This window comes from Xiphias gladius, chromosome 5 (genome assembly GCF_016859285.1).
Source record: "Xiphias gladius isolate SHS-SW01 ecotype Sanya breed wild chromosome 5, ASM1685928v1, whole genome shotgun sequence".
NCBI classification, from domain to species: Eukaryota; Metazoa; Chordata; class Actinopteri; order Istiophoriformes; family Xiphiidae; genus Xiphias; species Xiphias gladius.
Window position 1 is genome coordinate 9,463,873 of NC_053404.1, and position 14,590 is coordinate 9,478,462.

Here is a 14,590-nt window from a genome sequence, read left to right on the forward strand (position 1 = left end):
CCTTTTCATGTTTTGGTTAAGGCTCCTTTATTCTGTGTAGTCAATCCTGCACATTTTCAACAACTGCATCCAACCCTGGGACAAATGAAGAAAATACTTTAGGAATTAAAGAATGCGGAGTATAGAAAATGTTTTAACCAACCCGTTTGTTATTTAGAAGTACACATTTTGTGTGCTTCATATTTCTCCATTGGTAGTGTTGGGTACTTTTTTGATCAAATTCACACAGTCAAACACACTCATTCTCGACCGCTTCCCCTATAACTCCATTGTTGCCAGCAATGTATTTTTATTAGGGCCTCATTGAGTTCCTCAAATGTAGGTTTAGGTATACCATGTTAATCCCATTACTGTATCATACCCACATGAAAACACCCAAGTCGGTCGTGCCACATTCACAGCTCCCTCAATGTCATTAACCAGCCTAGCCTTAATAGCTATCATTAGCATTTGGGTCAGAATCAGAAGTAAAAATGCCAATCTAAACCACCATTTGAGTTTACTCAGTTTAACTGACTTGAAAAGGAGTGACAATTGCCTTTAAGCACAGAGCATAGCTTTTGAAGCACATTTCAGAGTTAAGGAATCATTGGGTTTGCTTTTATTATTGTGAAATAATGCTATGATTACTGTTGAAATTCTGAACAGTGTATACCTTTATAAGATTGTCTTTGTAAACAGGAAATAATTAAATGTGTGCTTCAGAAGTGTACAGAGGGGATCCACTGCGCCTTATATTTGTAGTTGCAATAAATGGATATAGGAAAACTGACAAAGGAAATTTGCACTGCAGCTACAAAAATCAATAGACTGTATTAGACCATGTACATTAAATTGCAACACGGTTCTGCTCTGACACAATATTTTAATAGATTGTCTAATTTGTTTGAGCTAAATCTTCAAGAGTGTATCAGCATGAGCCTTTTTCACTGCATTACACACTTTGGCCCTACTGTGCTTGGTCCATATAAATACAGTAGTAAATCAAATCAAAGATGAACAGCATCCTGAAGTCACTGGGCCATTTATTTAAGGCCTGACCTTAGCCAAGCATGTGAAGTCATGTGAATAGCATGTGCAGTAACTAGGAGATTATGTAATAAGGATTCATAATGCACAGAGTGATAGCATATAATGAACTGATAAGGGCTATGCGGACACAGTGAACAATAAGTCATTAATTATGCCATAGTTCCTTTTCTTGGCAATGGCAGGCTCACATTATTGGTTCATTAAACTGGCATGGATCAGTTTAATTAATGCTATAAGTCATTTGGTGGAAAGAGAAATATATTGGTGTGGGTATTTCATTCCAAAGTTGTAGTCAATTGGCCTATATATTGTGCACAGTGTCAGGCTAATTCAAGCCCATTTTAAAACAAGACACATGCAGTCAAATGAAACTTACAGTATTCACTGAGTGCATGGGCCATCGCATTACTTAAGTGGACACTTAACAATGAACAGGTGGCTCATTCATCTCCTCTCAATACATAAACCAATTGCAGGTGACCAAAAAAAAAAAAAAACCCCGAGATAAGAGTCATCTTGGTTATTCTAAAATGTGTACATGTGTTGTGTTTCTTGAAACCATAACCAGGATTATTTTTGCTTGAAGTTGCTGCTCTATAGCACAGGTCCCTTTTGCCATTGTGAATTTGCGCACACACGGTAAAGAGAAAGATATGAGGAAGGCTTGATGGAGGAGAGAGAGAGAAAAAAAAAAAAAAAAAAGCTCAGAGGCAGGGATGAATTAATGGGTATAGTAGTTATGTATTTACTGTACATCTTCTAACCAGAAGCCAGGAAAAGTTCAGGGCACCTCTTAAGAGAACCCTGACTAGAAAGAGAAAGGAAGTTCTCCTTTCACATGTCCTCCACTGTCCAAATGTGGTTTATAATACTAAGCATAGCCAAGTGGTGGTGGTTTGTGTGCGCGTGTTAGGTTTATTGATGAGATTTATACATTTGTAGCTTTTTACATACATACCCACATGTATGCGTACATGCCTATTATTTTACAGCTTTTAAGTACATGCCACACTGTATGCTTTGATAAATTCTCATAAAATGTATAACATGGCATTCATCCAAAGAAAGTAATAATGCTAAATTTCTTGTAAGTTCTTATGTTTTCTGATGTCTAAAATAAGATTTGATAATTTATGTTAATCTTGACAAGTAAGGCACATGCTACTTTGTTAACTAGTCTTAAATTAAAAACAGGTTTGCATTGTTATGGTTTCTGGACAGAGAAGGAAATGTTAAATGCATAAGTCTCCCAAACATTGGCTCAGATTTAAGGCTCTATATTTATGGCTACTCAAGTCACCTTGTACAGTAGGGTGGGGAGGTGCAGTAAACTGATTTGCATGTAAATGTACCATCAGTAGGTGTAAATGTGAATGGAATGCAAAGAAATTTCAAAATAAATTAAAAAAAAAGCCAAACATGAAACACTGGATTATTTGATTAAATGTGTACTGGTTGGAAAAAATGTAGTCACTTTAACTAGTATTTACAAATTACAAATCATAACACCAGCATTGGCTGACCTCGATTGTGTGACCAACTAGCACACTCAATTTACTGGTCTCTTACTTCTTTTTCAATTAGGGCCTGATAAAACCTCATTGCAGGATTCAAAAGGACTGCAGCATTGTTAGACCTTTTGGTTTAAGCATCTCCCTAGTCACTTTGGTGAGTCACTAACCAGGCTCTGTCAGTCACTAGGTTAGATTAGGTTTGTTTGGCAGGATCAATTTCAACTTTGTCTCTGATCCAGTGTGTCTTTTAATGAACCTGCTGTCTTATGAAGACCAGTTAAGAAAAAGTTGTGAATTTTTACTTCATAAGCAGGGGTTGGATTACTAAGTAAATCATAGTGTCAGTTTCATACATAATGTGGGCCATCAAACTGATCCATTAAGTTTTTTTTACTGGCCCTCTGTGTGGCTGTCATTTGAGGTGTGAGTGTTGCGTGCTCTGGGATTGTGCTCATTGACATGATTAGCATATTATATTTCAATAATTCAAAAGTGTAAAGTTTTCCACAAGAGACCACAGACAAATTTGAAGCCAGCACAAAAAGTGACTTAATTCAAATGAAAAGAAATGGTCATAACTGCTACTTAAAACATGTTAATGCCTCTGTCTGTAAGAGCTGTAGCCAGAGGCATTATATTTTCAGGTTGTCCATATGTACATCTCTTAAGTCCATCTGTCCCACCCATAGTCAAACAATACCTCAAGGACACCTTTAGGGACTTTTAGACTATCACAAATGTTCTGCTTCGACCAGCTTGAAAGCTGCAACATGGAAAGGGACACGACTGAGTTAGGTGCAAAAGAACCCTTTTGTATTTTGTAAATTTAAAAAAAAAAAAAAACCCACCCACACCCAATGACAAGTAACACCCCTTCCCCAAAGATGGTAGCCACTGGTCTTCCTAAGGTGCACGTGAGAGGGCACTGGACACAAAGTTGTAAAGCCCCTTTTTGTGACCAATTTCTACATTGACGTTCTGGGCCAAGAGGGCTCAAAGCATGAGCTGTTGATTACTGTCATCCATCCGAGTTAGGAAAACAAGAGGATTGTGAGCTGTAAAAACTATCACTGGCTATGGATTCTAGCCAATGTAACCAGCTGAGCCGAGAAAATAACTCATCTGTTTAGGAATGGGGAACTTAGTGATACTGGTTACCTTAACATTCACAGGACGCACTTGGCCTGACCGACCTGCTTGCCTAGATAGTTTGCTAAGGCTAACATCACCTCACATTGTGCAAGTTTGAGGTGAGAGAAGCCTCTTGCAAATATTGTAACACAGTGAACAGGGTTTCCAGGTCAGACTACCAATCAGCAGAGTGGACCACCACCTTGAGATGTGTCTCAGTTTATTAATTCAGACAACACTCAGCATTAGGTGTTGAAGTGGCAGGGGCATTGCACATTCCAAATGCAATGACCATATACTGCAGGAGGTTGTCTGGGGTAACAAATGTCGAGATCTCGGAAGCACAGGCTGTGAAGGGCACTTGCCATCAGCCCTTAAGTAAGTCTAACTTTGTGAAATAAAGAGCAGCTCCAACCCTATCTATACAGTATTCCACATGAGGAAGAGGAAATTAATTTGGCTTGGTAACACTGTTTACTTACCTGAAATCAGTACAAAAATGTAGTGTCCCATTGTCTTTGGCACTAACACAGAGCTCCAGGAGCTGGAACTAGGAACAGCAAGGCTATGCTTTGTAAATACTCAACCTCTTTCTGCATCTCAGCTCTTTTTGTGGGGTTCACATGATAAGCATGCTGCTTAATAGGAAGACAACCGCCAACATCAATGTCATGTTGCAAGAGTGATTTGGGTAGGTACAACTGAAAATGGTTCACAATGATTTTCCTTCAGTCTGACAATGTCACTTATGGGACCCAGAGAGGTGAAAGAATTAGTCTCCATATCACTGAACGCTTGGGAATTCTGCAATCGTCATCTTCCCGGGGAGTGTAAGAAGACACCACGGTGGCTAAAGCTAAAGGTAACACCTTAGCTAAAAAGGAGATCTTTCTCACTAGACCTGGAAACATAAGGCTTCAGCATGTTCACATAGAAGACAAGTCTTATGTCTCCTATCTGGGGTAAGAACATAATCTGTGACTTGATTCTTTCCTCAATCACAAAGACCTGCAAACTTGGCTTGCAGTACTGAATCAGACATAGGAAGGAAATCCACAGAGTCTCAATTGAAAATTTTGTTCATCAGTATTCTTAAAGTGATGCTTTAGATTGGGAGATTGTCAATGCCTCTTGCGCTACCTCACGTAATATGGAGCAGAGCCTGGGGAATCTGTTTGGTTTCCCGGCAATACTTAGAAACATCACCTTAAAAACCAGGCCAGAAGAAATGCTTCAATATGCGATAGGTTGTAGTTATCCTTTGGTGATAAGGCAAAAACATTGTCATGAGCTCAGTATCAGCACACAGTATTCAAAAGGGATGAAAATCTTGTAGGTTGTTGTATTTGACCCACTGTCATCGGCTGAAGGAGCCCACTTACACATGATATTATCCTCCCTGTAATAAGCAACATGAAGTACCAATCTTATCTGTAGGCTACACTGCTGCAATACACTGAGCTAGGAAAGGATTTGAACATCTGATCTGTTATGAGCTGCTCCTTGCCAGCCTTTAGCTGGGTATCAGACTCAGCAGGCAAGATGACAGGACTGGACATTGTAACCTCAATGGAATGAGTTACAGTAGAATCAGTGGACTGCAATTAACTCAGAAGTTGTAGAAGGATGGGCAGGCAGTTTCACTAGGTGGAGCCATAGACATTTTTGAAAGGTACGTGACTGGGGCACAAGTTACAACACAAGCAAGGAACACTAGACAACTGGGATGATAGATCACCATGGTTATCAAATACAGACCGAGTTGGATTATCCACAACCATGGGTGCAGAACACCCCCCCCCCCCCCCAAGTCATTCCATATCTTCATACTGAAGCACTTCTGCCAGTATAGGTTTTTCCCCAGAGGGGGGCAAGACTGCTGCCAGTTTTAAAGCAAGGAGTGTGAGGGGAAGCATAACTCAGTCTTGCAAGATTTGCAACTTAAAAAAAAAAACAAAAAAAAACAAAACAAAAAAAAAACTGAGCCAAGGCACTCAGCAAGCACAGCAGCCTCCATCTTAGTGACTCTCTGCTCACTCAGATAGGTGTCAACGACCTCTGGGACTCTGAACTCATCCAGAATCAACTGTTGAAGTTGCTCTTAGGTCTCAGCTGTTTGCAATGTGCACCACCTATTAAACAAGACTTCCTTCTCTGGAAAATTCCAGAAATATCTGCGTCAGCTTACGAGAACTTCCAAAATGCTACCTGTATGCCTCTGGGACCAACTCATAGGCATGCAAAATGGCTGCTTTAACAACCTCATAGTCAGAGCTTTGGGTGAGTGTTAATGAGGAATGCGCCTCCTGAGCTTTACCCATCACAACACACTGCAACAATTGTATCTTTCAGCCATTCCAAAGTGATGGCAACAAAATGGGAAAAGTATTTTTCCACATCCTTTTCATAGAAAGGAGGAACTAAACTTATTCTAACATCAAAGCGAGTAGGAGGAGACAGAAGATGTATGACAAACAGCCATATGAGAATTATCAGTGTGTCTCAGATCTTGACCTAAACTGTTTCCTTAATTTTCTCATGTTCTAACCCTTCCATTTCTAGCTTCATCTCTACTCCATCCTTTGCCTCAATCTAGCTGTTTTATATTGAACTGCAGATTTAATTCTCATAAGCAGACATCCTCTTGAGTCTGCAACTATACCTGCTCCACCTTACTGTCAAGCAAATTAACTGACTTAAGTCTGGCTCTTCATCAGACTGGCTTGACTCCCTGGGCAGTACTCCCTGCTCAATGAGCACAGTGGCTATCTAAGTTCTAAGTTTGTCTCTTACGAGAAGTCGGAGCAATTTCAATATGGTTATGCTCTGCAATGGACATAAGCTGTGCTTTGGTGCAACGAAACAGCTGCTCTGTCGTAGGACCTTCAGTAAACCCTGTAAATAAAACTCCATACTGAAATCATTAAATGACTTGATGTAGAACAAATGTTTACAGCAAGAGTTACAGGGAAGAACTACTGGGAGGCAGCACACAAAATAAGCTGTCCCTAGAGAAGCTTCTTAACTAGGTAACTACAAACAAGCATAACACAAATTAACACTACCACAGAGAACAAGCTACAAACAAACCAATGAAACACAAGGTAACACTACCATACAGAACAGGTGCTACAAAAAACAACATTAGCAGTTAACATTACTGTAGCCCTACACAAAGTGAAAAGTAAGCAATCAAAATTTACATAGCACTAGACTGCTAATGTAGCAATTATGCCACAATTATTTCATGCCACATAGTATAGAAATAGAATTAGCATTAGAGCCACCCTTACATGAGACAGTACGACTCCAACACTAAACACTACTAATTTTACCCACTGAGAGGAAAGTAGGTTACACAAAATTTAATCCCTGGAGGGGAAAAAAAAAAAAAAAACCCTACCTCATGTGGCAATATCAGTATGAACCTACTAACTAACAAAAGTGAAATAAAAAATGAATTTTTATTGGTACAAAAATTAACTCACCCACTCCAAACTGAGCTTTAGACAAGCTCCCATTATGTTATGACTGGCTTGAAAGCAGAAGTATAAAGAGGGACACAGCACTGGGTTCCATGCAAAAGATTATGACATTTATTTACAGAACAACAAGCGTAAAATAAGAAACCAAACACAACTTACTGGGTCTTGTGCCGGGGAGTGAGCAAGACCATGCACACCATAAGAAGCCATTTATATAGACCCACCCCACACCTTCACACAGGTGCCCTCAACCAGTAATTAGTGAGCTGCACCTAGAACACAAAGACATAGAACAGACACACACAAGCAAAACAATAACAGCACACAGAATGACACCTAACAGTTCACTTTGACTCAAGGATGACCTGATTAAATTTTGGTGGTCAAAGACCAAGGTCACTGTGATCCCACATCAGTCCCATTCTTGTGAATGCGATATATCAGGATCGCCTGTAGGGAATTTCATTACATCTGGCAGAAACGTCTACTTGGACTCAAGGATGAACTGATTAGAATTTGGTGGTGAAAGGTGAAGGTCGCTGTAGCTTCACAAAACACGTCTTTGGCCATAACTCAAGAAATCATACACTAATTATAACAAAATTTCGGACAAATGTCTAATAAGATAAAATGATGAAATTATGACATATTATATCCAAAAGGTCATAGGTGAACTTCACTGTGGCATAATAATGTTCTGCAAAAACACTTTTCTGGCCATTATCCTACCTTTTCAACGCCATAACTCAGGAACAGAAGGGGAGATTATGACCATATTTCACATTTGGTTAAGTACTGAGTTTGTGACACCAATCGTGGGTGCCCACCTTGAAACTGTGGTGAGTATATAGTTCTACAGAGGAATACAACCACATGATAATAACTTTTGTTTATTCATTAACTAATTCACAGTTTTTCATTCTATACATTGTTTATTACCTCTGTTTTTGCTCTTTGCCTCCGTATTGTTCTTAGCATACCGTAAATATATATAAATAACCTGGCCTCACAATGGTATTGTGTTTATTATCAACAATCCCTCTGAGAGAGGTTTGAAAACCTAATTTTAGCCCCTTTATCCGTCTCATTGTCTCTACATTATTTAGATGGAATCAAACTCAAATGTGCTATATCAGTAAGTTGTGATCAAATTGAGTGTGATATCCATCCATTTATCTTATTGAAGGTAGTGGGGTGCTGGAGCCTATTTCAGCACACAGTGGTCGAAAGGCAGAGTGGACACAGGAAAGGAAATTCACATTGCACTTGGGTGAAAACAGTGTCCATTCCACCTAACCTCTATAGAAAAGGAACACCTGGAGGAAACCCATATAAACACAAGGGAAATGCAAAGTCCATGCAGAAAGGCCCTGGCTTTTGGATTCAAACCCTTGCTGTTAGGCCACAGTGCTAAGAACTGAGCCACCATATTTCCCACAACTCTATTCCTTTTGTGTAGTTACTATGAGCCACAAATATGAACATAACACATATGATTGGTACTGTCTTGTTCGTCCTCACATTCTCAGTGTTTTTAATATTTGTCAGTATTAAGAAAAACTAAAAAGATGTACTTTTCCATTTAATTCTAGGCCTCTCTATGCTACAAAAGCAATTCAATGACATGTCTAAAAACCTATTATTGCATTACATATAATGTAACACTTTGTTACATTAGACAAAGGAAGGCGTTGAGCTAAGATATGAAAGAGAGATGATCCAATTTTTTGTTAAAAACATGTAAATACACATGATTATGGTAATTAGCTGAAATTAGTTTTTTAAAACCAGGCAGCTAACTACAAGGCCAACCTGCCAACCTCTGTAAACTACCATATATACTTTATTTGAATTTTTCTGCCATATATGAGTGTGTCATGTGCAGTGGCTGTATACCTTGTATAATTCACTTGAAATGAAAAAAAAAAACTCATCTTTTTATGACTTTCACTATTGTCCTTCCACAGCATGAACATTTAGCAGCAGCCACTAGCCGGGAACCCCTGCTGCGTCTAAGCGTTCTTGGAGACAGACATGGCACCTTGACTCATAGAAACAAGTGTCCTCAAGCTCCCACACTGTAAAATGCTGTATATGCTGTGTGTGTGTGTGTGTGTGTGTGTGTGTGTGTGTGTGTGTGTGTGTGTGTGTGTGTGTGTGTGTGTGTGTGTGTGTGTGTGTGTGTGTGTGTGTGTCCTTGTGTGCAATGTATGTGGGTTCTCGAGAGCTTCCAGCTCAGGAAAATCAAGAGCTATGTGTTGGCCAGAAGGCTCTCCCAGGGATAAACAGAGGGAGAAACTAATCCTTACTCTCTTCCACTTCCAAGCAGTGTGTGTGTTGTGTGCGTGTGTTTTTGTGCATTTGTTCTTCATCCATTGCTGCTGTAGGCAAGGTTGTGTGTGCATGCTTTTGACTTAAAAGCATTAGAAAAAGATGTGTTAAAGGCATGCATGTTTAATCCATGTGGATCACTTTTGTATTTAGAAAATGCATGTTTGTGTGCTTGTGCTTGTCCATGTGAGTGTGTTTATATGAGTGAGATAGAGATTGTACTGAGGGGTTTTGTGTAATCGTTCTGAGCATTGATGTGTATCGAGAGATAGGACATGTCCTCAACTCTGATCACTTAGTCTACTACAACCACAATAGAGGAAGAGAGAGAGAGGAAATTATGTTAGGGGAAGAAATGGAGAGAAAAACTTGACATGAATTGGTGATGGAGAAAGGATGACAGACGAACAAGACTAGGTCAAAACCTAGTGTTAGGGTAGAAAGGCCTTTAGGTGAGGAACAAAGAACAACAATAAGTCTATGAAGATTCAAATGATTTATTACAGAATATCAAGTCGAATTAAAGAGAACAACCATCAGTATTCAGCAATGATAATCAGACAGAGACAAGAGTCTATCTATTCGGCCGAATAGGGTGCAGCACTCTTTCCACCACTGAGGTTTCAGAGTCTGCACACGGTTCCAACTATAAGACAAATCCTTATATACAGTGGTGGTCACGTAGCCGTTGTCGTCAGCACGAATAAACAGGTTAAATTCCACACTCTTTCCTCGAATCTGCACAAAATGTACAGCCGGTTCAGACCAACATTTATTTTTTATAATCAGTACATACGGTTCATTCAAACAATCCTAAGTTCAGAGAACATAGCATCCCTTTACATTACAAGAACATAGTTCAACGGGTTTAATCAGTGATAAGTAGCAATGAATAAAAAAAGAAATAAAACATTTCCCATTACACCTAGTACAGAGCTGGACTGCATATGGTCAGTGTGCGAAATTGAGGACGTGGTTGAAAACTCTTGTGGAACTGCTGTAAACAACTACAGCTGCAGCTAAAACCTGCTCGAAAAGTTGCTAAATGAAGCTAGATGACATAATATACTAATGAGCATATTCACTACGTCATCATGTCGTATTTGCATTCTGAGTAGGGTCAGCCAGTTTCAGCCCTTTATCTGTTTGCTTCTCTCCTACTCTCTTTGCTACACAATACAGCCAAATTCCCAATAAAGCTGTTTTCATTGACATGTTTTTCTGTTTTGGATGGCAGACAACGGAAGAAGTATGAAATAGTGACTGAAACATGCCTAAAGCTTCGGCTACTATTGAGACATTCAGAAAGACAGATGCACCACAAACACCATTTAAAGAAAAGACTGGATTTTGCTTCAGATGAGAATAACTTTGCTTCATTACCCTCCTATACCATCTGTTCTATGCGGCTCTACCATCTCTCCCTTGATCACCTTTTGTTTCCTCCATATCCCCTCTGGTTTGGCTCTTCTCTAAACTGCAGCCCCATCCCTCATCCCTCAGTTGTTTCTCTTTGTTTCCCAGACTCACTCACTGTTTCTCTTTCCCTGCCTAATTCTTTTGATCTTTGTCGAATTTGGGGCATCAGTAGAAGAGTTCACACAACCTTTAGGCTCAGGGGCATTGTATGGCAGAGTCTGAATTTTGAAATTTTCACTGTCGGGCTAGCAAAGGATTTTTTTTATCCTGATTTTAGAGTTAGGAAATAAAGATATGCTAATGTGGTTACAGCATCCAAAAAGTTCCTTGTGCCTCTGGTGGGCCACCTAATGGAGTTTACCAGACTTGGTTGAAGAATTTAAATAAGAGCTTTGGAAATTGATTGTGAAGGATTGGTTTAATCTGCCTCATGTACCACACGTGTGTGAGAGAGAGAGACCAAGAGAAGTGAAAAAAAAGATAAGATGGTAGTGAAGGTCAAGTAAATGCCACCACTGAAGATAATGCTAAAGAGCAGGTATGTTGGTCACTAAATGAGAGACTCAACCTCAGAACACACACTCACATTCATACAACCTCTATTCCTTCATTAATTTAGTGCAGGGGCTTACATAATTTGTAAATGTGTGTGTTTATATGTACTCCCTCTCCTATGTGTGTATGAGATGCAAGGGAGTGCTTGTGTCCTGTTCCATGTGTGTATGCTGAGTGTGTGTTGTAGTTTATTTGCATTTTCCAGACATCTAGACACAGTTTTAAAGGCTAATTCTTTCATTGGCCTGTGTTAAGTCAATCACATGGCCACATATCGATTTGAAGGCTTTGTGATTTATTAGATACTCCCTGAAGGAAAGATTTTTGGAGCTTTTGTGTACATGTATGTTTCAGTGTACACATACCTTGGTTAAGAAACAATTTTATCATGGTTTGTCTGCGATAGACTAACAAAATATATAGAGATATATTACTCTAAAGAACAGATTTGCCTTGTCAGTACGTTGTAAATGTCAAATAAATCTGTATTTTTTTGTATTTATTCTGAATGTATTTTTTTTTTCAGATTTTCTTTTCAGCAGTCATTAATATGATCTCAAACCTCTGTCCAAACAATTTTTGATGAAATTTTTCTCTTTTCCCTCTTCAATCCTTCCCTTTGTTGAAAGTTGTTCCTTGTTGTTAATCCTGGGCATATGACCAATATTTATCCATCCATATGGAGACGCACTTGTCTTTTCCCAACAACCTGTTCATCTCTTCCTTTTTGCCTCTTTTCTCCTCTCCTCTCCTCTCCTCTCCTCTCAACTCCATTTCTTTGTGCTTTTTTCTTTCATCTCCTGTCCACCACTGCTCTCATTTCCCTTCGCTCTCTCCCGCCCCTCTCCTCTTCTCCTTCTATTCCCTCCTCTGCCCTGTAGACCTGACCCAGTGTGTCCTCTGTCCCTACTTTCCTTCCATAGCTCCCTCCTCCCCTGGTGTCGACTCCGCCCCTTTGCAGCGCACAGGAATCCATGGCACGGGGACAGGAAACTACAGCCGAGGTGGGAACAACAACTATGCCACAGTGGGGCCAGGCTACACCTCAAGTGGAGGTGTTGAAGGCGGAGACGTGTATGGCTCAGACCCCTATGTGGCGGACCCCTACCGCACCCTGCAGTACTGCCCGTCAGTAATGGAATCGCCCTACAGCAAGTCTGGTCCAGCCCTGCCGCCTGAAGGCAGCCTGCAGCGTTCACCTTCTATCGACTCTATTCAGAAAGACCCAAGGTAGAATGAAAGGGGTGTGTGTGCTGTGTGTGCATGAGTATATTGTGTATATGTGTTTTGTGGGGTTTATTGGACCACATGTGTGAAAGGTCATGGAGCATAGGATGCTTAAGGATACTTTGAACAGTCAGAAGTGTGACAGTGGAGTGTGACAGTCCATGTATTGGTGACTGAGCAGACTTAATAACTTTGGTGTATTACTATTTATGAGGACATTACATTGGATTGTATTAATTCCCTTCAGACTTACCGTAACATTAACCCTAATACACAGTACCTTGTTTTAACCCATGAATGAGAATTTTTTTGTGGGATGGGAGATCCCTGCATAAGAACAGTTTTCCCCCAAAATGTGTTGATACATAGCACACACAAATACACACAGAACACATACAGTACACAGTTCCCTATAAGCTGTACGACTCTGCTTATCAATCAGTACATTTCACACACATACTGTACACCCATTGATGTCAAACACATCTACGGCTAAACACACACATACTTGTTCACACAGTACATATTTTGCAAACCTCCCAGTCATGTGTTGGTACTTGGTGTGGCAGAGGAACAGTAAGCAATTAAAAATCAGTATTTGTTTTTTATAAACTCAACTTTCACAGTATACTAAATTTTTTTATTTTCTGTCAGGTCACTACTAAGAGGGGATTTACTACATTCATTTTTCTCTAATACTGAAATTTGTATAGAAATACACAAAATGGTTAAGAATAACTATGGTCGTAGCATAAGACCGCCACAACACTCGACAAGTTTATTTCAGGGTTCTCAGACTAAAGACAGCACTACGCCTGCGTTGGTGGGAGAGTGACTGCAATACATTCATGAGTGTGAGGGCTTATCAGATACCAATACAATGAGGAAAGATTTTACAACTCTCAAAGTTCACATCATCTACAATCATTTTATCTGTTGTCTATAGAACTGTGAGATAAAGAGCCAAATTGCCATGTTTATATTTCAAAGTAATGTACCAGGAAAGCGCACTTGCACAGATTTTTTTGGTCCACTCAGTCGATTGGTGAGCCAGGTTCAACTATTTTGCCAGATGACTTGGTGTATTTTTGTCTGAACCCTCTGCTTTGGCCTGCTGAGCCAATGCAGTGGTTTTTTCACACACTGCTAATGTTGGTCGTAAAGCAGCCTTATTCCCATCACGACTAGTCCTATGAAGAGTTACCTCATATATGTGCAGAAAAAAAACTAATAAAAGATAGTGTTACTCTACACACCGGTTGCTTCAGAAGCTCTATTTCCCCTCACTCAGTATAAAGCTGGGAGTAAAAGAGTCCTACTGGGCTCACTTCCATCTTCTTGTCTCTACAGTTAAGCAAAGCTCACTTTTCCTCTTTAGTTATATATATTTCACCGGACTCTTGATGTATAATTCCTTTAATTACAGAGTGAGAAGGACTGAGATGCGTGTGTATCAAGTTCCTGCAGCAGCTATCAATCAAGGGAGAGGGAGACAGAGAGAGAGAGCAACAGGAAAAAAAAGGAATGAGAGAGGATGGGAGAAAATTATTAAAAACAATAGCAAAGAAAGTAAAGAAAGAGAAAGTATAACCAAATGATGTCCACAGTCAGATGAATGTATAAACCTCCTTAATATTCTTAAATCTTGTGAAGTGGTGTTTCACTGATAATGAGGCAATGATGATTTTTTACAAATGTAGTCTGATTGACTGGCCCAAGACAGTTTTTCATGCAAACACAAATTATCTCTAATGTTCCCACTCTGTGAAAAAATAATTTATAAGTTGGATTTAATTTTGCAAATGAAACAGAATTCCGAAAATGTATACCGTTGATTTGGTCAGTTATTGACTGTGTAAAGTAAATCGTGACCCAGACTCAGGGAAGACCATTTAC

General features: G+C 39.6%; 1 protein-coding gene across 1 annotated transcript in view; it reads left to right on the forward strand.

Moving 5' to 3' along the window:
• The window catches only part of ctnnd2a (catenin (cadherin-associated protein), delta 2a), a 235,849-nt gene that overhangs the window by 127,756 nt on the left and 93,503 nt on the right, over positions 1-14,590 (forward strand). The window contains exon 13 of the mRNA XM_040126585.1: positions 12,391-12,697. Within this exon, the coding sequence (XP_039982519.1) occupies positions 12,391-12,697 (307 nt within the window). The remainder of the gene's footprint in view (positions 1-12,390; positions 12,698-14,590) is intronic.